General features: G+C 34.4%; 1 protein-coding gene across 7 annotated transcripts; it reads left to right on the top strand.

The window, feature by feature from the left end:
* Positions 1-1,331: 1,331 nt before the first annotated feature.
* Positions 1,332-27,014, top strand: LOC148944762 (uncharacterized). Of its 7 annotated transcripts, XM_089100675.1 has the most exons (5): positions 2,065-2,168; positions 10,543-10,832; positions 11,816-12,033; positions 13,561-13,719; positions 25,354-27,014. In XM_089100675.1, exons 4-5 carry the CDS (start codon positions 13,572-13,574, stop codon positions 26,478-26,480), a joined length of 1,275 nt encoding a protein of 424 aa, XP_088956801.1. In that variant the 5' UTR covers positions 2,065-2,168; positions 10,543-10,832; positions 11,816-12,033; positions 13,561-13,571; the 3' UTR covers positions 26,481-27,014. The 7 variants fall into 7 exon arrangements, with proteins under 7 accessions (XP_088956804.1, XP_088956802.1, XP_088956800.1 ...); XM_089100678.1 differs by lacking the exons at positions 2,065-2,168; positions 11,816-12,033 and adding an exon at positions 1,332-1,430; XM_089100676.1 differs by lacking the exons at positions 2,065-2,168; positions 11,816-12,033 and adding an exon at positions 1,430-1,482.

Raw genomic sequence — 27,014 nt, 5'->3', positions numbered from 1 at the left:
AAAATTAAAAGTACAGGCGCCCTTTTAATTGACCAAAAAATTGCAGGACAACTAGCCTCCCTCCCATACCCCTTTTTTCCCCAAAGTTATCGAACCAAAATTTTGAAACAGCCATTTTATTCAGTATATTTGAGAGATCCAACAACTATGTCTCTTAGGGGATAAATGACTCCCACAGTCCGTGAGGAGAGGTCTGTAAGTTATTACATTCGCCCATTGTTTACGTATAGTTTTTATTGGGAGTATACAGACATTTTTCTGGGGGGAAGGGTAGATATTTTGCTCAGGTAGGCTTCCGTAGGGAGAATTTCCCTTTGGGAGGTAAATTCCCGGGAGGTGAACTTTCCTGGTGAAATTTTACACTGGGGGATTTGACTGAATTCCTATACGAAATTCTTTTTAACTGTATTACTTTCTCTTTGCCAATTTGATTATGCATGTTGAAATGTTCCAAGTGAATTATTCATGGGCTACATTCAGTGTGTTTGGATTTACGGGGGGAGGGGGGTGTCTTCAGCGAGGATGAAACCGTCTGGAGGGAATTTGGCGGGTGGTTATGATTGACGTGGGAGGAAAATTCCACGGATAGGTTTCCCGTAAGGGGGAGGGGCAATATTTCATGGGTGGGTGAGCCAGATTTAGTGGCGTTATTTGAAAAAACAATCAGCCATTAAATAAAAAAATAAGTTATTTTTTAACTGGAAGTTAGGAACAACATTAAAACTCAAAACAAACAGAAATTATTCTGTACATGAAGGGGTTGCCCCCTCTTCAATATCTTGCTCCTTATGCAAAAGTTTGACTGTTTGTCCCAATGTTTTAAGAACGGCAACTGAAACACAGGGGCACTTCAAATAGAATAGAAAGCTTTCTTTAAAGTACTAAATGCTTTATCGCAAAGAGCAATGTATTGAGGAGGGGGAACCCCTTCATATAAAAATTAATCTCTTTTCATTTTGAGTTTTTATGTTGCTCCTTACTTTCAGTTAAAAAAACATGTTTTTTATTTAATTATTGAAAGCGTCAATTATGATTTGGGAGCGATGCAATTAAGGATTTTAAAGCACTTTCCTATAGCATTTTAACAGAAAATAAATCATAACTCAAAGGTTTATCAAATAATTCCTTTTCTTCAAAAATTCCAGTACAAATTGGATTTTTATTGAATTTTTAGTCAGGTAAATTCGTCAGAATTTACTGACTAAAATTCAAATTTACTAAAACTAAAATTTACTGACTAAAGATAATTCAACTAATTATCTTAGTTCAAACAAAAAATCCAGAGAAAATCCAACAACTTAATAAGCATAAAACAACAACATGGAGCTTTGGGACACGCTAAATTTTTTATATCTCCTACTCCTTGTGTCAATTAGAAACACTGATGGTGCAATTTTTAGAAGAAACAGAAGGATTTTACTGTGGTTAAAGTTAGTAAATACGATTTTTAACTTCTCAATAGGAATATTGGTACTGTTCTAGGTAAATTTTTCATTATTCATATTATTGACTTAAGCAGCGTTCACAAGCATGTCTAGCTAGAATCCCATGTCTAGACATGTGTCTAGCCAGAATCCAATGTCTAGGCAACAACCCTTCACAAGTAAAATTCAGCGCTTAGCTAGACATGCTAGACAAGGAACTTGGCTAGACATTGAGTTCTAGCCTCTAGAACTCAATGTCTAGAATTTTCGATTACAGCCAATCAGAATGTGTCAAGATCCACTACTTTCATAAATTTTGTTTACATTTGTAAACTGAAATTTAATTTTTGTTATCTCATTAATTGTTTTTTTCATTTTAGGCAAATATACTACACCAGACATAATAATGAAGCACACTAAGGTAATTGTTTTGCTTATCTCATCCATTAGCTCGTGTCAGTAAAAATAGGGATTATAATAGTTGAAAGTTTTGTCTGCATAAGCTTCGTTGGTTGGCTAGAAATGACAATTTGAAACTAAATTTGTAGTTTTAGCTAAGCACCGAATTTTACATGTGAACGGTCATTGTTTAGACATTGAATTCTGGCTAGACACATGTCTAGACATGGGATTCCAGCTAGACACACTTGTGAACGCTGCTTTACCAATAAAGTAAACAGGGACTCCACCCTTTGACTAGGCTATTGGAAAAAATTGCTTTATAAGCCTAGCCTATATAGAATGGTACTATTCAATCTCCTTATAATTAAAAACATTTTAATCATCTAGTTAGAAAATTTGGCCCATCTGTATAGAAGAAAACTATATTTGCCAACTAGTTGACAATAAATGTTGCCTCAACAAAACTTTCTTTTCCAACTAGTTGACAAATAACTTCTCCCCAGCAACACTTAAATTTGTCAACTAGTTGACAGTAAATGTTGCCCCTGCAAAACTTTCATTGGTAAAATTAGTTGACGGTCAATATATACCAAATCATATTATTGAGTTAGGACTAAAGTGAATACACCATTTGATGCCTTTTTTTATGCTGATTACAAATATAATAAGCATTTCTATTGGAAATGAATTTCATCCCCCCCTCCCCCTATATCTGCCAATTCAGGGTTAGGTTAGGTATAGCCTATATAGGGGGAGGGGCTGAAATTCATTTCCAATAGAAATGCTTATTATATTTGTAATCAGCATAAAAAAAAGGCATCAAATGGTGTATTCACTTCATTTGAAACTCAATAGGCTAATATGATTTGGTTTATATTGAGTTTAAAATCAGGTAAAATTCTACTTTAGCTACTTTTGGCTATCTTGGAAAGGGGTTAGGTTGGGAAAATGAAACTTTTAGGGATGGGGCTACAGGCTGAAGTATGTCCTGGGAAGGTATTTTGAAGCACCTACCTCCACTCCTTCTCCATCTAGTGGGTTCTGAAATTTGGGTAAATATTTACCAAATCATATTATTGAGTTACAACTAAAGTGAATATACCACTCAATGCCTTTTTTTATGCTCTTTATGAGAATGATAACTATTTTTGTTGGAAATGAATTTTAGCCCCACCCCATATATATACCAATTCAGGGTATATATTTGCACATTAGAGGGGTGGGGGGAAAGTTTAAACTTACCTCTCATTTACATCAGAAATAAAATTACCACTGTCCACCTACTGAGCAAATATATACCCTGAATTGATATATATAGGCCTAAGGGTGGGGGCTAAAATTTATTTCCAACAAAAATGATTATTATATTTGTAAAGAACATAAATAAAGGCATCAAGTGGTATATTCACTTTAGTTTTAACGCAATAATATGATTTGGTAAATATTTATCAAAATTTGCCTACATGACATGTCTATTACCTATTGAAATTTTGACAAAGCAACATTTTCCCTTAATGTTCAGTTCCTTTTTCTCTGGCTTTAGTTCTGAAAATGCAATTCTGGCTATTTGAATAGAATTTTAAGTCATATCAATGATTTTTTTTTTCAAACTTTAGGAAATGTATTTGCATATCTTTAAAACCTTAAACATTGGTATTGAGCAAAGTTTTGAAGCTGAAAATAATTTTGTTTTACTTCATTTAAGCAGAAGGTATATTTTGCAAGGTGATAACTTTCATAGCACATAGATTTTTAAAGATCATCAAAGGTCATTACCCTCTTGAGGGAGAAGGAGTGGAGGTAGGTACTTCAAAATACCTTCCTGGGACATACTTTAGACTGTAGACCCATCTCTGAAAGGTTCATTTTCCTAACCTAACCACTTTCCAAGACAGCCAAAAGTAGCTAAAGTAGAATTTTACCCTTTCATTTTCCAACTAGTTGACTAATAACTTCTCCCTAGAAAAAACTTAAATTTTTCCAGCTAGTTGACTAATAACATCTCCCCAGCAAAACTTAGTTTTGCCAACTAGATGGAAACAATCTTTGCCCTGGAAAACAATTTATTTTATAACTAGTTGAATATTAACTTCTCCACGTTAAAGCTTAGTTTTGCCAAGTAGCTGGAAACAAACATTACCTCAGAAAATAATTTATTTTCCAACTAGTGAATTCTCCCCTTGCATGAAGTTACCATTTGCTTTAAATATTTCTTTATGACATCCTCTCACCCCAAACAAGGACAAGCTGCTTTCCTTTTAGCCCTAGACAGTTGCGCAATTCTTTGGCACTTTGTCATCCTTCATCTGCAGAATGTGTCCTAGCCATATCAACCTTTCTTTCATTATAGCCCTAGAAAGCAGGATTGAACCACATTTTTTGTACAGCCAACTGTTTGAAGTATGGTCAGTCAGTCAGATACCCAGAACAATCTGTAGGTAATTTCTATAGAAAACATGTAGCAAATTATTAGCTCCTTTTTGGCCTTTTCATTTAGGTTTGTATATATTGATGGGATGATCAGGGAGAGATTGTTGCTTTATTATTTGAATGACTAGTAATATATTGAAAGGGATCTAGAAATAAGAAAATTGTTGTTTTTATTGTATTTGCACACCATGTTTTTTGAGAAGTGCTGCTAAACTGAAATTTTACCATTATTTGGAAGTTTGACTAATTTACCCTTCTATTCTTAGAGATGTGTGCACTCATGGTTTTAAGTAGCCCAGCCTATAATAAATAGGCCAGGATGAAGGCCTATTGAAAAAGAGGATTCCTCCCTTTGACTATTAGAAAAAATTACTGTACAAGCTTATATAGAATGTTACTATCCAATCTCCATCCAACATCATTTTTATACAATCCTAGAAAGGGCTTATCCCAGATTTCCCTCTCAATCCCTCGGACTATCTGTCTTGGCTTTTTCTACAATTAGCCATGTCTTGATGTCTACTGCAAAATACTTGATTTTCAATTCATGTGTTGCTAGAAACAAACATTGCCCCAGAAAATAATTCATTTTCCAACTAGTTGACTAGTAACTTCTTCCTATTAAAACTTTATTTTTCCAACTAGTTGACTTATAAATTCTCCCCAGCAACACTTGATTTTGCCAACTAGCTGGAAACAAACATTGCCCCAGAAAACAATTCATTTTCCAACTAGTTAACTAATAACTTCTCCTCAGCATACCTTAAATTTGCCAACTAGTTGACAATAAATGTTGCCCCAACAAAACTTTTATTCTCTAACTAGTTGACAAATCTCCCCAGCAAAACTTAATTTTTCCAACTAGTTGACTAATAACTTTCTCCTAGCAAAACTTAATTTTGCCAACTAGCTGGAAACAAACATTACCCCAGACAACAGTTCATTTTCTAACTAGTAACTTCTTCCCTCTCAGGAAGTTTCTATTTCCTTTAATCTATCTTTATTATATACTATCACCCTAGTAAAAGACAACTTTTTTTCCATTTTCTCCTAGACAGTTGGCCAACAAGGAACCTTTGGCACTTTGTCAACCTTCATCTGCAGGTTCCCTAACCATCTAAACCTTTTTTTCATTATAGCCCTAAAAAGTAGGATTGAACCACATTTTTTGTACAGCCTACTGTTTGAAATACCATCAGTCATCTGGGTACCCAGAGTAATCTGTAGGCAATTTCTATGGAAAACATCTAGCAAATTGTCATCCACTTTTTGGAATTTTCTTTTAGGTTTGTATATATTGATGGGATCATCAGGGAGGGAGGGTTGCTTTGTTGTCGGGATAACAACTAATATATTGAGAAAGAGCATGAAATAAGAACATTGTTATTTTTATTTTATTAGCCTACCATATTTTTTGAAAAATACTGCTAAACGGAAATATTGCAATTATTTAGAAATTTGAGTAATCTCCCCTTCTATTCTTAGAGATGTATGAATTCACAGTTTCAAGTAGCCAGCCTATAATAAATAGGCCAGGGTGAAAGCCTATTGAAAAACTGAAGTTTTGTTGGGGAGAAATTACTAGTCAACTAGTTGGAAACGAATTGTTTTCTGAGGCAATGTTTGTTTCCAGCTAGTTGGCAAAATTGAGTGTTGCTGGGGATAAGTTATTAGTCAACTGGTTGGAAAAAAAAGTTTTGCTGGGAAAATGTTTCTTGTCAACTAGTTGGCAAATATAGATTTCTCCTATAGGGATGGGCAACATTTTCCAACTAGATAGAAAATTTTTTTTTAATTATAAAGAGATTGGATAGTACCATTTTATATAAGCTTATAAACTAATTTTTCCCAATAGTCAAAGAATGGATATCCAAGTAAACATACCACTTGGTGCCTCTTTTTATGCTCTTTCCAAATATAATAATAATTTTTGTCAGAAATGAATTTTAGCCCCCATCCCTTATATATACCAATTCAGGGTATATAGTTGCCGAATAGGGGGGTATGGGGGGAAGTTTAAACTTACCTCTCATTTACATCAGAAAATTTACCCCTACCCCCCTAATATGCAAATATATACCCTGAATTGGTATATATAGGGGTGGGGGTAAAATTCATTTCCTACAAAAATGATTATTATATTTGGAAAGAGCCTAAAAAAAGGCATTGAGTGGTATGTTTACTTTATTAATAAGTCAATAATATGAACAACAAAAAATTTACCCTGTTCTATATAAGGGGATGAAAACATATGTGCTATCTTAAAATATAGACAAGTAATAGGCCAATTTAGGGTGCTAGCCTGTATATTGCTCTGTTATAAGAAAGGAAGAGCAGGCACAGATCCAGGTAAATATTGAGCAGTGCATATTATTGACCTACAAATAAAGTGAACATGCCCCTAGATGCCATTTTTATGCTCTTTCTTAATATGATTATTGCTTTTTTGTTGTAAATGAAGGAGCATTCCACTACATAAGGAGACATGTTGAGAAAACAATTTTTGCTTCTTAATATGCAAAATCATCCTGGTTAATATATTTACCAGGAGAAGAACCTTTATTTTCACTTCTTTCACTGTATTTCTAGTTTTTCAATCACATTTTTCAATATTTATGTCTATTCTCCAAGTCTTGAAAATCCTTTATAAAACAAACACCCAAGAGCCATCTAGCTAATCTAATGTAACCTAATTTATCAATATTTGCCTATTAATATCTTTTGGTAGATGGCAGTGATGGTGCTTAGCTTTCATATATAGACTATTTGAAAACAGATAAATGCAGTCAAATCTATGTTTATTTTTCACAGTTTTGTTTAAAAAAAATTGTACAACAGTGAAAGAAGTGATGATAAAGGTTCTTCTGCTGGAAAATATGTTAACTAGGATTATTTTGCATATTATGAAGTAAAAATTGTTTTCTTAACAAATCTCTTTATGTAATGGAATGCTCAAACCTTGATTTTCTTGCAAATTAAGTTTTAAGCCTTTTTTGGACCCTTGAAAATGAGAATTTCTTTCAGGAAATATTGAGCAATTCATATTATTGACCTATAAATAAAGTGAACATACCACTAGTTATCATTTTTATGCTCTTTCTGAATATAATAATTGCTTTTCTTGCTAATTTAATTTGAAGCCTTTTTTGGAACCCTTAAAAACAATAATTTCTTTCTAGGTTTCTTTATAAGAAAGGTTAAAATATTTGTTTCAAACTTAATATTTCATTGTAAAATCCATTTTCTTAAAGTTATATAACCTGCAAGCATTGATTTGTCACAATTAAGTTGGAAAAAAAAAATTCAAAACAACTTCTCCTTTTTTTATCCACCGTTTCTTCTGTTAATTTTGATATATTTTTTTTCACATGTAGGTGAAATGGCAGTATTTAAATGACCTAACAGGATAAGAAGAAAACATGGTGGATTTGTTTTAATTTTTTTTTTATTTATTCAACTTAATATTGACAGAACAATGTTTTTGAATTATACAACTTTTACAAAATGGATTTATAATGAAATACTAAATTTGAAACAAATGCTATAACCCATTTTTATATCCAAAAAATAAAGAATAAAATCATTATTTTCAAGGGTCCTAAAAGGGCTTAAAATTGAATTTGCAAGAAAACAAAATATTCAGAAAGAGCATGAAAAATGGCATCTAGTGGTATGTTCAGTTTATTTATTGGTGAATCATATGAACTGCTCAATATTTATCTAGATCCAAAGTCTTAATTTAGAAGGGGCTGTAGTGCAAGGAGAGAAAAGTGGCCTATCACCCCTGCATCTAGGATCTTGTTTAAAGGTAATTAAGTTAGCCAAAACTAGAGTAGACTAATATTTTCAGGCACTGGGTCTAAAGTATGTTTTGAGCAGGTTCAATAAAAAAAAAAGTTCAGGTTCTTCATGGTTAACCCCACCTATCTTTGTAGCATTTTCATCTTACAAGTTCCAAGCATGTTTGACTCAGGTTCTGCACATATACAATAGCAGGTACTTATCTCTTATACCCACCACACTCAAGTTCTTGGTCTGACAGAACTGGTTTCTTTCTGGTGTGACAAGGACTGGTTTTGTGTACTTGGTGATAATCAGCTTAGTGTAAGAGAGCGTGTATACACTACAATGTAGGCCTAAGTGTATTTCAATTAAATATTTTAGTTTGTATTTTGGTTAGGTTAGGTTAGAAACCATTTTATATAATGTGTTCTGGGGGCCTGATTTCCATAATTCTCTTTTATAGTTTCCATAATATTGTTACAGAAGTATTTTATTTTCATCATGCTTTGGTATATTTCATTAAGATTAACCTAACTTCACTCCTTGAGTGTGGTTGATGTAAGAAATAAGTACCCAATAGCACATAGGTCTAACACAGGTTCTTAAAAGACCAAAACCTGTGTTGAACTCAGCTGTGATAATTAATATATGACGTATTGCATTTTGGTCAAAAATAAGTTATGTATGTTTCATGGTTAAACTAAGTACAAGGAATTGAATGGTGTAGTTAGAATCGTCCTATCTTGTAGTGTTACAAAGATAAAGAGAGAAATAAGCTTCTAAGGGGCATATGTCTCTTTTTTTTATCAGGTCTTGCTGCAATTCAGAATGACAAGAGAGGATTATCTTATGGAGCTATAACTTGGGGACTTGGCATTTGTCTCCTTTTTTATCAAGGAAAAAGAAGACATTACCTTAAATCACGCTTGCTAGCAATAGGATGAATCCTGTGTCCACCAGCTTCAGTGATGATAGTTAGTCCTCTGTGGGGTCCCATGCAGTGGTCTATGGTTTGTTGAGTCACTCCCTATCCACTGATGATTTGAACACATCCATACTGGTAGATGTCACTGTTTTTTCACTGAGGGAATTCCACAAGCTGGTAACTCTATTTGAAAAGAATTTGTTCCTTAGTCTGGTATTTGTTTGTCTCAGGAAAAACTTATGGGGTGGCCATGAGTTTTCTTTGAATTGTCCAGTTGGAAAAGGTCAGGAATGGTATTCTCAGCATTTAGAAGCTTGTATACTGTTATCACATTGCCTTGTTTACATCCATACATTAGAGATGGTATTCTGAGCTTGTGGAGATAGGATGGATATGGGACATCACATAGGTCTTTAATACATTTTGTTGCCCTCCTCTGGACTGATTCCATTGCCAAAGACATACACCATGAAAGGGAATAATTTTGAATTTGCTTGAAATAATTGAATTTAATTTATACCACTAAAAAAGCATAAAAAGTAGGCTTAGAATATGTTCCCTTTATCTCCATTAACCTCATGCTTCAGATCAACCACAGCCAATAAACTTTTTTCCATTTTTTGGCTCTTCTGAAAAGTTACAAAAAAGACATAGGACTATGTTGCACTTTTAATTATCACAGCTGAACTCTGTGTTGGATGTGGGTGGCCTGAAAACAGGGCTTAGGTGTTTTTGTAGGAATAGTGCTGCTTATGCAAGGCAACAGGAAGCATTGTTAGGGTCTAGATTGCCACTCACCATTTATTAAAGTCTTTTCATCCTCTAAAATATGTACTTGGCCCATAAATAAGAATGGCTCTTAAGACAAGGTTCTTATCTCCTACACCTTTTAAGATTTGGGTACTTTTGTGTTTTTATTTTGGTTTATTTTTGACAACCTGCCTGTACATCTTGTAACAGCACAGTGGGTTGGTCTCTGTTGGGCAATACAGGCCCAGGATTCGATCCCACTTCCAGCAAGGTTTAGCAGCAGCCCTGCTGTCTGTCCCTGTAAAAAAGGTATGGCAACTGAACCATTGACAATTCTCAACACCCTATGTCCTATCACTGGCTTTAGAGCATTTTATCCTATTATCCTTATATTTACCCTTAGTATTTTAGGACATGTAGATTTGCACAGTTGTTTTAGAAAGATTTAGGCTTGCTGCAGGAAGAAAATATTTTTTAGTATGGTACATGTCATTTTTATTTTTTTGTTTATTTTTTTTTTTTTTTAGAAACAACTAGTTTCAAACAAATTTTCTTTTGTTTTATAATTTTTTCTTTAATTGTTCAGTTGATTGTTTCAGTTGACAATGAAGAAAGAGATGAATAATTATATCATAATAGAAGGAAAACATAAATAGGTATGCTATAGGAAGAATTATTAAAGGTGTTTCAGGATGGTAATTATGTAATTAGTAAGAATGTATATAATTTACACATATTATTTTGTTTTACATATTGTTTATGCTGTAGTTTTTAACAGTATTTTAAATCTAATTTTTGGTTTTCATTTTTTATTTATTTTTATTCTAGCCAAGTATAAATAGATCAATTTGGGAATGAATAATTTTGTCTCCATCTTTGGCAAATATTCCACTAGTAAGAAGTTTGTGACGAATCATGGAAAACTGTAAATCAACATTTTAAAGCGTTTGCAAGAAGATAAAATGCCAGCTTCTTCAAAGCCATTGAATTTTTAGCTAATTGTCCTACATCTAGGATTAAATGAACCCACGGACCTATTAGGTTTGCAGTAACAAATCAGCTCAGAAGTACTATCCTAGCCAACCAACTGGATAAGTGGTAGATCCTTCTCTTTCAAAGTAAGTCAGTCTATATCTTCTGTGAAGCACAGAGATTCCAACATCCTGCTAGGATGCTTGCTAAATGTGCTATTACAAGGACTCTACATTAGCCACCTCACCAATGAAAAGTTGCAAAAACATATCCCGGTGTGGCAAAGTGGCATCCACTGCAACTAGAAATTATACTGATGGCCTTAAAGTGTCAAAAACTAGTTAAACATGTAGTAAAATAGGCAAAGCCAAATGATGTAAGTCTATCAAATGTCGAAACTGCTTTATAAAATTTTGAAACTGTGAGGTTACTTTATAGATTTAAAGCTAAAATTGAATGGGAGAAGAATAATCTACAAAGTTACCTTAGCCTAAATCATTAGCCTCATCATAAGTACAAGCTGGCTGGTAAAGTCAGCTTAGCTTTCCTTCTGATATTATGCCAGACTGATATTTGTGAGTAAACAGGAGTTGGCTAGACTGGAAAAGCAAATCTAAGCTGCTAATAGTTTTTAGTGCAATACAAATCTTTAACTCATGACTTAAGCACAACATACAAATTTCACTGTTTTTGTTTTGTTTTTTTTGTTCGTTTTTTAATGAATCATTTCAAGAAATGTAGAGTATTTTTGAAAACCTTACAAAATCATTACTTAGACCCAATTAATAGTGCAAGTTTTTTTAGATAATCTGATTAAAACAAGAGAATTGTCATCAATTTTCATATATGGAAACATGGATTGTGGCTTTTTCAGTTAACATTTGCAATACTGCTCTGTAGCCAGTTAGTAGCTAGATAAATTACTATGGAATAATTCCTTTAAAAAAAGGCCACAGAACTGGCAGCATGCCAAAACTTTTTTCTGTCAGAATGCTAAAAACATACAATGAACAATATATAAAATATAAGAAATAGGAATCTACTTAGTCAACTCAATGTTAAATTCACACAGGTTAAGCATCTATATGATCTAATTACTCTTGTATTTTAGAATTATAAAATTTTACAGAAGTGAGAACAAAAATGTTTTCATATCTGGCCTGCCACAACACAACCGACTATAGTTTGGAAACAATTGCTGTTGCTTGTCAAGGGAGTCTTGGCCTGAGGAAGGATGTTTTAGTGAACGAGAGTGGTTCAAAAGGGATATTCCAAAGTTTTTGTAGGGATTCTGACAGCAGCCAGACAAGTTTTCAAGTTTGAAGCTCTTAAGTAATACCAGATAAGGTAATTTAGGCTCATTAAATGGTCCCTGAAAGACTATTGAGAGACTCATAAATTACTCTTTGTTTTATGCAGATTAACAATTTTCTGTTCGTAAAAGAACATCCTGTTTTGCTCTTTGTTTCCCAAAGTTTTTTTTTTTTTTTTTTTTTTTTTTTTTGGAGACAAGACAGCTTTTTGTAATTATATTTTATATTATGACATGGAATTCTTATCATATGATGAGGTTCAAACCTAGTACTCTCTAGGTGAATCAAACTCCCAGAATTTCTTACCAAAGTCTTTTAGCTGACCTGGCAATAATAATTTAAATAGGAGTAAATAAAAGTTTTATAGGGTATGGGTATATAGGGTATGGGTATGGAGATATATAGGGTATGGAGAAGGGACCTTATACCTTGAAAGAACTTTCAATGACTGAAGTCTCAATTTTCCTCTTTTTAAAAGATCATTAATATGTTAATCCTATCAAAGGTCAGATGTTACATGAACACCCTATATTTTTATTTCACCGACCCTTTGAGATGCCAGTAGAGGTGAGCTGAAATTAACGCCATCATTTAGAAAGGAGAACCTTAGTACAACAGACTTGCTACTGTATTAACAGACATCCTACTAACAAAGATGTCTAGAACATTTCTCTAGCAATGAAAAATTGTCCACATCATTCTGCCAATCTTGATATCCTACTGCCAATTTGTTTACTATACCGGGAATAAAAATGGATTGTGCCTTGTGGCACACCACAGTTAATTTGTAGGTTATCAGAAAATTCATCCTGACATTTATTTTTTTGCTATCGATTAATGGGAAGGCTAGAAACAGTTCTTATCTGAAAAAGATCTACACTTAATTTATTAATGGTTCCCTAGCAAGGATATTGTGTATAATCAGGTTAAATGCTATTGAAATTCAGTTGCGATAAGATGTAATCATATTCCTAGTATATCTAGTCTTTTTTAGAGTCAAATTTCTATAGAAATTTATATTTCCGTAGAAATAATGTTAAATATATAGAGCAATAAGCAGGATTTTAAATATTCCTCCTTCCTCACTGAATGTAGCCCTCATCCTTGGAACATGAACCATTATCTTGTCAAACTATAACGAATAGCTAAAATGTGGTTTTCAATACGTCTGTACAGCAAGCGCTTTGGCGCAACTTCTAGAACTCGTTTTTCCGTTTTCAAGCCCAATTTTGTCCTTAGATTTTCATTAGCCCTTTCCAACAGCTTTAAACATAAACAGTTGTAATGATTATACTCTTGATTATTATGTGGCCATTTTCTTTATATTGTATACATTGCTATCAATAAAATACTAATTATCTGCCACTTATTTTTTGAAATATACCTAATTTGAAAAGATGAATCATGCTATTGATCAAAAGCAGATTATCTTATATTCGATTTTTTTTTATAAAAACTTAGGGGCAACCTGAAAGTCGTTCACAAAACCACAACATTATTGTCTTTTGCTAGTTTTGTCTTTTCATGTTTGTCAGCTGGGTTAATATGTTGTATTTTTTAGAGGCTGGAGATATGACAAGTAATACCAAGGTGCTCTTTACCACTAACGATTCATCACCAAAACAAGATGTCCCCATGTCTACCCCTTCCAACACTTTTGCACAACTAAAGCATGACTCTAGGTCTCCAAAGATAGATTCACTGAACAGAAACGAAGAAGGTATAATTTCTTCTTTTTTTTCTTTCTTTTGTATAGTGAGTTGGAAATATCAAAAACCGAATTGGATTATGAAACAAAAGAAGCTTGACAATAGATAAAGTAAAATATGGAAAGGTTTCACATTATAGAACAATAGAGAAAGCTTAATTGAAGATTGTCGAAATAAAATAGTTTCATGCCCGCGTGGTTGGCATGCTAGACTTGAAATCCTGTGTTCCTAAGGGCTGGGATTCGAGTCCTTGTGTTGCTGATGGTTTGTTTTGGAACAGGAGTCAGGGGTATGACTCTGTACGCTCAGCCAGAGTCGACCCAACTCCAAGTGGGTCCCTGGAGAAATGTAAGGGAAAAACGCGAGATTTTTTTTATCCAAAAATTAAGTTCCTAGGAAGAAAAAAATATGCAATATTAGAACAAATATGTTATAATTCCCAAATCTAATCAGAAAAATCAAATCCTTCGAGCATGATAAGAGCAAAATGATAAGGATAAAAGCAGAAGCTTTGTAACATGTAGTGAGAGAATATTATAGTTTGACCATAGAGAAGTTGCAACAAAAATATGTTTTATAAAAAATATTCGGCAAAAATCAGACTAACAACATATACAAAGTTGTTCCATTTTGGTTTTTTGGAATTTTGGTTTTCCTATTTCTTGGCATGGACCAGCCGTTTTGAATCAAATCAAGCATGGTGTGTTCGAAAAATAAAGTTAAAACTTATTTTTTTTCCTTGGCCAGATGTCCTATTTTCGCCCTCAATAGGCAAAAGGGAGTAGATACATACATATACTTCCTCTTTTGCAGCATGGCTGTATAGCAGCCTATACATTATAGGCCTGTAGCCTATAGTAGCCTGTTACATTATCTTTGTAGTGTATATATATATATATATATATATATATATATATATATATATATATATATATATATATATATATATATATATATATATATATATATATATGTGTATATATATGTATATATATCCATGTCCTAACATGATTCGCAATAGATAGGGTGTCATTTTATTATTTTTTCACTTGGGCACTTTGTATAGAAGAAGTTGTTGTCGAAACTTACGGGTGGAAATCTAAAGTTGCAGTGCCCTTTTTAAGATTCAAAAGCGATTTGATGGCAAACAGCCTCCTCCACTCTCTTTTTAGGTGACCTTCCCCCAAAGACATCAGACCAAAGTTTCGAGATTGCCATTTTGTTCTAAATTGTCATATGGTCAAATAATTGTCTCTGGGATGAAATGACGCTCCCCGGGGCAAGGGCTGTAAGCTAAGCAACCAAATCATAATTTAGATACAGAATTTATGATAGGGAAAGGGAAGAATAGTTGATCGTGGCTTTGTGCGAAAAGGCTAAGGGTATTGAGATGAAACGTACATGAATGTTAAGGCTGATCTTGGACTTAATCAAAAGTCATTATGTGTATCCAAGTTATCAAACGGGCTTATCTGCAATGTCGTAGGAACGACTAAGTTTATTAAGTGGTAATTTCTAGGGAGTTCTGAGAGGGATATTGCGCTAAATCAAAAGATACTCTACATCCAGCCTGCCAAATGGGTGTATTTGAAATATCTTAGAAATGGTTAGGGGTATTAAGTGGTAATTTTTATAGAGTGTTGAGGGGGGTATATGAACTAAATCTAAAGAGATTGTGTATCCAAGTTATCACAGATACAGATATTTTATTTATGAAATATACATAATGCTAAAAAATACATCTGCGCACATGCCTGGTGGCATAATTGAGCGCATTAAAAATTACAACGAATTATTAAACACCGTTAGCAATTCAAATAAAAAAAACAACAACCCTCTTGGACAACTGCCCAAATACAAACAAGGTAAATAAAACCAAAGTCAACCTTCAGAGATAAACTTCCCCGCCATTCTGTGAAACTGCTAGTAACCAGCGCACTCTCTAATATCCAGGGGAATCAAAAGTGCGTATGTGCAATATCTAAAGAATGTCTAAGGGTATTAGGGTGCAACTTTTTTTTTCATATTGAAGGGGGGGGGGTGTGTTGAGCTAAATCAATAGACACTATATACATTTTTCAAATGGTGTATCCGCAATATCGTAGAAACAGCTAAGTATATGAAGTGGAAACGTTTAGGGTATGTTGAACTGAATCAAAGGACATTGTGAGCATTGAGGTTGTCAAAAGGACATATCTCTCACCAATGACTAAAGGCATCAAATTGAGACTTTCAGAGAATGTGGAGGAGCACGTAAAATCAAATCGAAAGATTTAAGTTATGACTTTCAGGGCTTGTTGAAGGGAATACTAACTAAATCAAAATACACTATGTTCATCAATGCTGTCAAAATGACGTATCTGCAGTATTCTTCGGACGGCTAAAGGCATTAAGGTTAAACTTTCAGTGCATGTTGACTTGAAAGAAAAACACAATGTGCTTCCAGTTTGTCAAAAAGGCGTATCTTTAACATCTTAGGAATAGCTAAGGATACAAATTTGAAACTTTCAAGGACTGATTCTGAGGATTTTGAACTGAATAATAAAACACTATTTGACTACAGGTTGTCAAAAGGACATATATCAGGAACTTCCAAGGGTATATTAAAAGACATTATGTGCATCAAGAAGGCATGTTTATAATATCTCAGTATCGGTAAGGGAATTAAATTGGAAATTTTGGGGATTATCCAAGTGGTTAAAAGGGCTCATCTACAAAATATCAGTAATGCCCAAGGGTATTTATTTGAAACTCTCTGTTTAAGATGGGGGGGGATATAGAACTAAATCATAAGACATTATGTACATCCAGGTTCTTAAAGTAATGTACCTGCAATATTTCAGGAACCGCTAAGGGTATTAAGTTGAAACTGTTAGTGGATGTTAAGATAAATCAGAACACTTGTTGTCAAAAGGGTGGGTTTGCAGATTCTTAAAAACAGCTAAAGATACGAAGTTGAAACTTTCAGGCAAAGTTGAGGGATATTGGATTAATTCATAATGGGGAATGTGCATCCAGTTTGTCAAAAGGGCATATTTGCAATAAAGTTAAAAATTGCAGGGAATCTCAAGAGGGATATTAAACTATATCAGAAGACATTAAGTGCTTAGTGGTTGTCAAAATAGTATATGCAATAACTTCGGAACCGCCAAGGCTATTAAGTTGAAACTTTTGGGAAAGGTTGAGGAAGACATTAAACTAATCATGAGGCAACTATGCATCCGCCTAAAGGCATATCTGCAATATCTCAGGACCTTCTAAGGGTGTTAAGCTGGAACTTTAAGGGAATCATTAGGAGGATGTTGAAACGAAATCAAAAGACACTATGTGCATCAAGATCACTAAAAGGTGCATGTGTAATATCGCAGGAATGGCTCAGGGTATAAAGTTGAAATTCACAGGGAACATTAGGGGGAATAATGAATAAATTAAAAGACACTAAGTGCATCATGGTTGTCAAAATGGCTTATATGCAATAAGTCAGGAACACTTAAGGGTATCAAGTTGAAGCTTTCAGATAAAAGTAAGGGGAATATTGAACTAAATCATAAGATACTATATGCAACCAGGTTGTCAAAAGGGTATATCTGTAATATCTTAGGATTTTCTAGGGTATGAAGCTGTAACTTTCAGTTAACGGTGAAGAGGGTGGTAAACGAATTCAAAAGACACTATCCAAGTGGTTAAAAGGGCCCATCTACAAAATATTAGTAACACCTAAGGGTATTTAGTTGAAACTTTCCGGTTAAGTTGAGGGGGATATAGAACTAAATCATAAAACACTATGTACATTCAGTTTGTTAAAAACGGTGTACCTGCAATATTTCAAGAACGGCTAAGGACATTAGGTTGAACTTTTAGTGGATGTTAAAATAAAACAGAACACATTTTGTCGAAAGGGTATATTGAAACATCTCAGAAACAGCTAAAGATACGAAGTTGAAATTTTAAGGGAAAGTTGAGAGGGATATTGAATTAATTCATAATGTGGAATGTGCATCCAGTTTGTCAAAAGGGCATATGTGCAATATCTCAGAAACTTCTAAGGGTATTAGATTAAAAATTCCAGGGTATCTCAAGGGGGATATTGAACTATATCGAAAGACGTTAAGTGCTTAATGGTTGTCAAAATAGTATATATGCAACAACTTTGGAACAGCCAAGGACATTAAGTTGAAATTTTAAGGGAGAGTTTAGGAAGATATTGAACTAATCATGAGGCAACTCTATGCATCCACCAAAAGGCATATCTGCAATATCTCAGGACCTTCTATGTGCGTTAAGCTGGAACTTTAATTATTAAGAGGATGTTGAAACAAAATCAAAAGGCAATATGTACCTCAAGATCATAAAAAGGTGTATTTGTAATATCTCAAGAGTAGCTCAGGGTATTAAGTTAAAATTTCCAGGGAATATTAGGGGGAGTATTGAACTAAATTAAAAACACAAAGTGCATCATGGTTGTCAAAATGGCATATATACAATAAATCAGGTACACCTAAAGAGGTATTAAGTTGAAACCTATAGAGAAAGTTGAGGGGGTATTGAACTATACCAAAAGACACTCTGTACATCTGGGTTGTCCAAAAGACATATCTGCAATATCTCAGGAAAAACTAAACGTATCATATGAAATTCTTCATGGATTGCTAAGGGGTATTTGGAATTTAATCCTAATAAACTATATGCATCGAGGGTGTCAAAATGGCATATCTGCAATATTTTAGGAGCGATTAATGTGCAACTTCCTGGAAATATTGAAGGGGGTGCTTAGCTAAATCAAAAGATCCTTTGTTCATCAAGGTTGTCACAAAGGTTTATTTGTAATATCTCAGGTACAGCAAAGGGTATAAATTAATGGTTTAAGGGACCCAGTTGATACTCTGAGGGAATATTGGATGAGGAGGTTAAGTAGATTTAAAAATTTCTACTTTAGGGGACTTAGTGTGAATTCTTAGTGTGAAAGCTTCTTTTTGTGTTCATCTGATTAAATCTCAGGCTGTGAAAATATCTCAATTAAAGTTTCAGGATGAAGGGAACATCAACTGGAAAACGAATCTGTTTACTTTGATTCTTGACATTGTAACTTTTTTTTAAACCACAAATCGGAACTTTTTTTAATAAATGAACTCGAAATGGATTCGTTTATAAAAAAAAACAAGCAGTTAAAACAAAATATGACACAATGATATTTTTATAATGGAATGGTCTATCAATGTTTGGCTGTGCTCACGGTTGTAACAATGGGAGTCAGAGTGGCTTCAGCCCTATTTGGTCAAGAAATTATTTAGTTTTTTAATCCTTTCATTTGTATAGTATTTCACGTACCCATCCATCTAAAGTTCTTAGTACTACTATCGGTAAGAAAAATAATCCTCAAAATATAAATGACAGGCCAAAATCTTGATTCTTAAAGAGAAAAACCAAAAACAGATAGAAAAACGTTCTTTTTTTTATCAACCAATAAATAGTTTGGCTAACGTCTCCTAAGTCTTCTAAAGACCAAAACAGAATATCCGCTTTACTGAATACAAAACACGTTTTAAACGTTTTCTCTTTTATAATGTTAATAAATCTGAAATTGCTGAAACTTTCAGGAATAAAGATCAATATATCTAAAACTTTCAATGTATATTCATTAGTACTTTCCGTTTTTCTTCTTCTTTTTTACTTAGACAAATAAAAACACATACTTCGAAGTAAAATTGTTTTCAGTAAAAGGTAAATGACGCTCTAGTATTTAGAAAACTTGGGGGACATTAGCACTGCTTTTGTTTTGTGGTACTTTCTGTTCGTTTAAAGTTTGACTTAAGTATTTACTGTAATGTATGTTCGTTTTTGGTTTCATTTATTTATTGATAATGATTTATGTTAGTTTTAAGTTTAAACTATTATTTGACTTTATTCTGCTTGCCTTTGGTTTAATGTAGCTCTTCACTTTTATCTAAAAAAAATGCTTTTATGGAATTGTTTTAAGTTAATATAGTAAGAACGATGAAAGAAGTTGTGTTTTTTAATATGTTAGATCCCTAAAAATAAGCTTTTGGGTTGGTCTGTTTCTAAAACAATTTCTAAAGTTAATCAAATATTTAGAGTAGGCTACTTGTACAGCTTCTGAAATATTTCAGCTATGTTGCCAATTAGTCCTGTTACTTTGAATTTCAAAAATAGAGTTAAAAAATTTCGAATATTTAGAGTAGGCTACTTCTACAGCGACTGAAATATTTCAGCTACGTTGACAGTTAGTGTACTGATAATTTGAATTTAAAAAGCAAAGTTCAAAATTTCAAATGTTTAAAATAGGCTACTTCTGGAGATACTGAAATATTTCAGCTACGTTACCAATTACAGCACTGGTACTTTGAATTTCAAAAACAGAGTTCAAAAACTTCAAATATTTAGAGTAGGCTACTTCTGCAGCTACTGAGATATTTCAGCTACGTTGACAATTAGAGTAATGATACTTTGAATTTCAATAATAGAAATTTCAAAAACAATTAATGGCGAATAGAACTTTAATTTACGAAACTCTTATTGTGCCTTGATTAGGAACATGTCTGGGGAAATTGCTACTGACTGTTAACCCAATTTAAAGGGTTTTGATTAATTCCCAAGTGGATATACAGGATCGGATGTCAATGTATCTACTATGCATTTAATGCAGCAAAATTAGTTTAAAAGTGCCTAAATTTTAATTATACAAAGTAATAATCCACCTAGATTCAACTGAAGGCCCCTTCAAATAAAATTGAAAAATGCTGGCATAAAATGTTTTTTTCGGGGATATGGCCCCCATCTCTCATGAATAGTTGGTCTAAACCTTCCTCATTCCCCGCCATCCTCTAAGGATCGGAACTGCATATAACTTTGGTCTTATTGATGAGTCGGCCTACTCTCCCCGGGGAATTAGATTTTAAAAAAAGAATCTTTGATTGAGATTTTTTAAATAATTTTTTTCCAATGTTTTCTCCGAAGGTGTCAAGATTACAAAGTTTTTTGGGTAATATTGTATTTTCGTCAGTGTTCCCACATCTAACCGCAAAAATAAAATGCAAAACTAATTAGTTGAATTTGACAACGCTTTCGTCTGGAAATGTTCCAACATTAACAATTTGTTGTTTCCTAAAGACAACTAAACGTTCAAAGAAAAGCTACACCTTCTTAAGTTGTTTGGTCCCCTATGTTTATATCTTGCTAATTTTTCGCACATATTTCTTCTTTTTTTTTAGTTTGGCACCTGCTACTACTAATATTGCTAACTGCATATGGAAGTCAAAATCTTTAATCATAGGCAGCGCCCTAGCGCTGCCTAATTAAATAACGATGTTGGCACAATTTGTTTTTTTTCTTTTTTTTTTCATACCCGGGCACCTCGTATCGAAGGATTTGTCATAGAAACTTCGAAATGGGCTCATTCGATTGAAAATTGGATTGGCTAGTGTCCTTTTTAATAGTCGAAAGTGATTGGAGGGTAACTAGCCCCCCCCCCACGCTCATCATTCCCCCAAACACATCCAATCAAAATTTTGTGATAGCCATTTTGTTCAGCGTAGTTGATTTCCGGATAGAAAATATGTTTTTGAGGAGGACACTCCCCCACAACCCTCGGGCAAGGGTTTTAAGTTATGCCCTGAGGGCATATAAGGTTTTTATAGAAGGTGTTGTCGTAGAAACTTCAAAAATGGTTCATTCAATTGGAAATTAAAAGGGCTAGTGTCCTTTTTAATAGTCGAAAGTGATTGGAGGGCAACTAGCCCCTCCCCCCCTCACGCCCATTATTCTCCCAAACACATCCAATCAAAATTTTGGGATAGCCTTTTTTTCAGCGTAGTTGATTTTCAGATAGAAAATATGTTTTTGAGGAGGATACTCCCCCACAACTCTCGGGGCAAGGGTTTTAAGTTATGCCCTTAGGGCATATAAGGTTTTTATAGAAGGTGTTGTCGTAGAAACTTTAAAAAAGGCTCATTCGATTGGAAATTTAAAGGGTTAGTGCCCTTTTTAATAGTCGAAAGTGATTGAAGGGCAACTAGTTCCCCCCCCCCGCAGGCCCATAATTCTCCCAAAGACATCCAATAAAAATTTTGAGAATGCCATTTTATTCAGTGTAGTTGTTTTCCAGGCAGAAAATATATGTTTGAGGGGGACACTCCCCCACAACCCTCGGGGCAAGGCTTTTAAGTTATGCCCTGAGGGTATATAAGAACGATGTTGCACAATGTACTATATATTATTTTTTTCCTTTAGAGCAGGGCACTTCACATGGAAGGGGTCGTCGTAGAAACTTCAAAAGGGGTTCATTCAATTGGAAATTGAGAGTTCTAGTTGCCTTTTTAATAGCCAAAAGTGATTGGAGGGCAACTAGCCCCCCCCCCCCCACGCCCATCATTCATCATTCCCCCGAACGCATCTAGTCACAACTTTGATATAGTCATTTCGGTCCGCATAGTTGATATCCAGATGGAAAATATTTTTTGAGGAGGACACTCCCCCACAACCCTCAGGAACAGGGCTTTAAGTTATATTCCCTGGTGGCTAATAAGTTTTTTATAGAAGGCGTTTTCGTAGAAACTTCAAAACAGGCTCTTTCGATTGGAAATCTTAAGGGCTAATGCCCTATAATAGTCGAAAGTGATAGGAGGACAACTAGCCCCCCCCCCCACGCCTATGATTTCCCCAAACACATCCAATCAAAATTTTGATATAGCTATTTTGTTCAACGTAGTTGATTTCCAGATAGAGAATATGTTTTTGAGGAGGATATACCCCCATAGCCCTCGGGGCAAGGGTTTTAAGCTTTGCCCTTGGGGCATATAAGGTTTTTAAAGAAGGCGTTGTTGTAGAAACTTCAAAAAGGCTCATTCGATTGTAAATTCAAATGACTAATGCCATTTTTAATAGTCGAAAGTGATTGGAGGGCAACTATCCCCCCCCCACGCCCCCGATTCCCCCAAACACATCAAAAATAAATTTTGAGATAGCCATTTTGTTCAGCGTAGTTGATATCCAGATAGAAAATGTATTTTTGAGAAGGACACTCCCCCACAACTCTCAGGGCAAGGATTGTAAGTTATGCCCTGGGGGCATATCAGGTTTTATTGAAATATTTGTCGTAGAAACTTGAAAAAGGGCTCGTTCGATTTGAAATTCAAAGGGATAGTACCCTTTTCAATAGTCGAAATTGATTTGAGGGTAACTAACCCCCCTCTCACGCCCACCTTTTCCCCAAACACATCCAATCAAAATTTTTAGATAGCCATTTTATTCAAAATGGTTGAAAGTTTTGGAAAGTAGGTCTTGAAGGATGACACCCCCTCCCCCCACAGCCCTCAGGGCACGGGTTCTAAGTTATGCCCTGGGGCATATAAAGCTTTTATTGAAAGCTTTGTCGTAGAAACTTCAAAAGGGCTCATTCAATTGGAAATTGAAAGGGCTAGTGTCTTTTTCAATAGTTGAAAGTAATTGGATAGCACTAATCTCTCACGCCCACCATTTTCCAAAACACATCCAATCAAAATTTTTAGATATCCATAGTTGAACGTTTTGGAAATTAGGTATTTTAGGATGATAACCCCCTCAGAGCCCTCAGTGCAAGGGTTGTAAGTTATGCCCTGGGGGCATATAAGGTTTATATAGATGGTTGTTGTATAAATCACAGGCAGCGCAATCGCGCTTCCTAAGTAAAGAACGGGGACACTCGAGAACGAGAAAAGAAACGGGGACTAAGTAAAGAGGAGGACAGTCCCCCACAACCTTCAGGGCAAGGGTTTTAAGTTATGCACTGGGGGCATATAAGAACGATGTTGGCACAATGTATTATTTATTAATTTTTTCTTTAGAGCAGGGCACTTCATATCGAAGAAGTTGTCGTAGAAACTTCGAAAAGCACTCATTCAATTGGAAATTGGAGTGGCTTGTGCCCTTTTTAATAGTCGAAAGTGATTGGAAGGCGACTAACACTCCTCTCACGCCCACCATTTCTCCAAATACATCCAATCAAAATTTGGAGGTAGCCATTTTGTTTAACGTAGTTGAAAGTTCTGGAAATTCGGTCTTAGAGGATGACAACAACCCGAACACACCTTTGGGTTAGGGTTTTAATTTATTCCTCTGGGGCTTGTATGGTGTTTATAGAAAGCGTTGTCGTTTCCAAAAGGGCTCATTCGATTGCGGAAGGCCTAGTGCCCTTTTTAATAGTCGAAAGTGACTGGAAGGCTTAACATTTTTATAGTAAAGATCGATGTGGGTATAATGTATTATTTTTTGTTTTTGTTGTTGTTTAGACCAGGGTACTTCGTATCGAAGAGGTTGTCGTGGGAACTTCGAAAAGGGATCATTCGATTGAAAATTGAAAGGGCTGATGCCCTTTTTAATAGTCAAAAGTGATTTGAGGGCAACTACTCCCCCTTCCACTACCACCCTCCCTCCCCAAACCTTCCCTTTCTGCTCTTATAATTTAATCAAATCAAAAAAGCGTAAGGGTATACAAGCAATCAAAGAAAGTAAATTTTTGGCGAATGTTATCAAGTTTTCCATTTCAGGTCAACCAGAGGAGGTATGAAACTAAATTAAACAGTACTATTTGTGTCCAGATTTTTAAAAGGGTGTATGTTGTTAAAAATTGCTGAAATTTTTTTTCCTGTATACAAATAACAGGCCAAACTATGAAGTCTTAAAAAGCGAAAAGATTTAAAGTATTATTTTCCTTTTCCCTGAAAATACTATGTCAATATAAAACGAACAGAAATTAATTAAAAAAACTTTATGCATAAAATAAGTTTTTCACAGAAAAGTAATGAGCTCCATTAAACAAAAAATAAGCAAAAATAAAATCAAATAATCTACCAAGCGTAAAACTACCCCAAATCACTATCGATAAATAAATGAAACCCAAACGAACAAAAATTACAATAATTAACCGAGTCAAACTCAAAACGAGCAGAAATTAACATAAGTTGGTCACAAAACCCCTATGCCTTTCCAAGGCCAGAACAAAAATTTGCACTTAACTGAAAAAATACAAATGAATATGCTTTGTCAGTTTAATATAGATATACTGATATTTAGTAATCAAAATGTTGATATTATTTGATTTATTTAAGTTATAAAAGTAAAAACATTTATATTTTTTTCAGTAAAGTGCAAATTATGTTCTGGCCTTGGGAAGGCATAGGGGTTTTGAGCCCAACTTATGTTAATTTCTGCTCGTTTTGAGTTTGACTCGGTTATTTATTGTAATTTCTGTTCGTTTTGGGTTTCATTTATTCATCGATGCTGAATTGCGGTAGTTTCACGCTTGGTAGATTATTTGATTTTGTTTTTGCTCACTTTTTGTTTAATGGAGTTCTTTACTTTTCTTTGAAAAACTTATTTTGTGGAAAAAGTTTTTTAAATTAATGATGGTAAAAGTTAAGGTTAGGTTAGGTTAAATTTGGTTATAAATATCAGAAATGTGTTAAAAACATAGCCTGAGCTAACCTACCCAACCTAATCTAAGCTAACATGTCATCATCAAACCTTGCATTAAATTAAAATGTTGACTGGCAACGCTGACTAAATCCAAGGAGAAAAAAGGTATTTGGGACATTCACGAATTTCGAACATTCACGGTAACATATGTATTATAAACTTCTTTTCAATTCTAGACGTGAAAGAAGCATCATCATCATCTTGGAATACTGTATCTGAAGAAGAGGAAATTCCTCGTATACTTGACTATGCAAGTGTTAGTTTAAAGGAAGAAATAGACTCAGATAGTGAATTGGAGACACCAAGCGTCTGCCATTTATTTCAAGAATACTCGAATGGAGGCTGTTCAAACATCAAATCGGAACCAAGCTCTTCTGTTTACAGCTCCTACGATGTGGAACAGAAGCCAGTGATCAAGGGTGTGCAAAGCAAAATGAAGAGAATGCCTCAATTGCTGCTAATAGCTAAAGAAGAAATAGGCTCAGATTGTGAACCTGAGTTGCCAAGTATAAATAATTTAAATCATGTATGCCAGAAGGGGCCCAGTTTATACATTAAATCAGAGCCATCTTCTATATTGCATTGCTCGTACACTGCAGAGGAAAAAGAGGAGGAGCCAATTCAAGGAGCCAATTCAAGAGGAGGAGCCAAGGAGCCAATTTGTTTTCAAAAGAAAACAAAGCAAATGCCTCAACTGCTGCCTCTAAGTGGAGAGAAAATACATGAATGCGACCTATGCAAGAAGGTCTTTTCTCAAAAGTACACATTGGCTAATCATATGAGGGTGCATACAGGGGACAGACCTTATGAGTGTGATGTGTGTAAGAAAACATTCACCCGCACTGATCGGTTATATGTACATCGCCGAATTCATTCCGGTGAAAAGCCATATAAATGTGTATTGTGTGATAGAAGTTTTTATCAAAGTTCAGATTTGTCGAAACATATGAGGACTCATACTGGTGAAAAACCCTATGAATGTGATGTGTGTAAGAAATCATTTACTCGAATTGAGTACTTGTCTGTACACCGAAGAGCACATACTGGTGAGAGACCCTATGAATGCAGTATATGTAAGAAAACATTTACTCGAACTGATCGTTTATCCATACATCATAGAGTTCATACAGGCGAGAAGCCGTATACATGTACATTGTGTGGTAAAAGTTTTTCGCAAAATAATGATTTGTCTAGGCATATGAGGTTTCATACAGGGGAAAAACCATACACATGCGCAGTCTGTAGTAAAAGTTTCTCTCAGAGCAACAATTTATCCAAGCATATGAAGATCCATAGCGGTTAAAAGATCATTAACAATATGGAACGTTAATATATTTTCTCTAAAATAGCATTTATTTAATACATGAACAAAAAGGGAATGTTTTTGAGTCCTAAGGGTTCCAACTCTGTGCACTTATGAACAAGAGGGTTGTTAATTTTACCTGAAAAGTTTGTTAAATTCACTTTTTAATGCAGGAAAGTTAAATATAATAGGAAGAATGGAACTCGTTGCACATGTGGTAAAAGGCAGGCATATGCGAAAAATCCATAGGAGGTGTCCCGAGGGTCTGATTCGTTGGGGGTGATCCACGATGGAAAAAAAAAATCACTAAAAATAGCTACCTTCCACGTATTCGCACTTCATAAGTTCTAAATGATGAGCCCCAGCCCCTTCCCAAAACAAAAACAACTTGGCGCCCGTGCAGGATTTGCTTTGAGTATCAGTATATACAGTAAAAGTATATTTACTCTATATATAGTAAATTGCTCGTATCAATACTGTATATTATTAAATAAAAAAACAAGTTTTTTAAACTGAAAGTAAGGAGCGACATTA

This window comes from Artemia sp. Qi Xiang Cuo, chromosome 14, assembly GCF_049724085.1.
Source record: "Artemia sp. Qi Xiang Cuo chromosome 14, ASM4972408v1, whole genome shotgun sequence".
Taxonomy (NCBI): domain Eukaryota; kingdom Metazoa; phylum Arthropoda; class Branchiopoda; order Anostraca; family Artemiidae; genus Artemia; species Artemia sp. Qi Xiang Cuo.
This window is presented reverse-complemented; position numbering and strand designations above follow the sequence as displayed.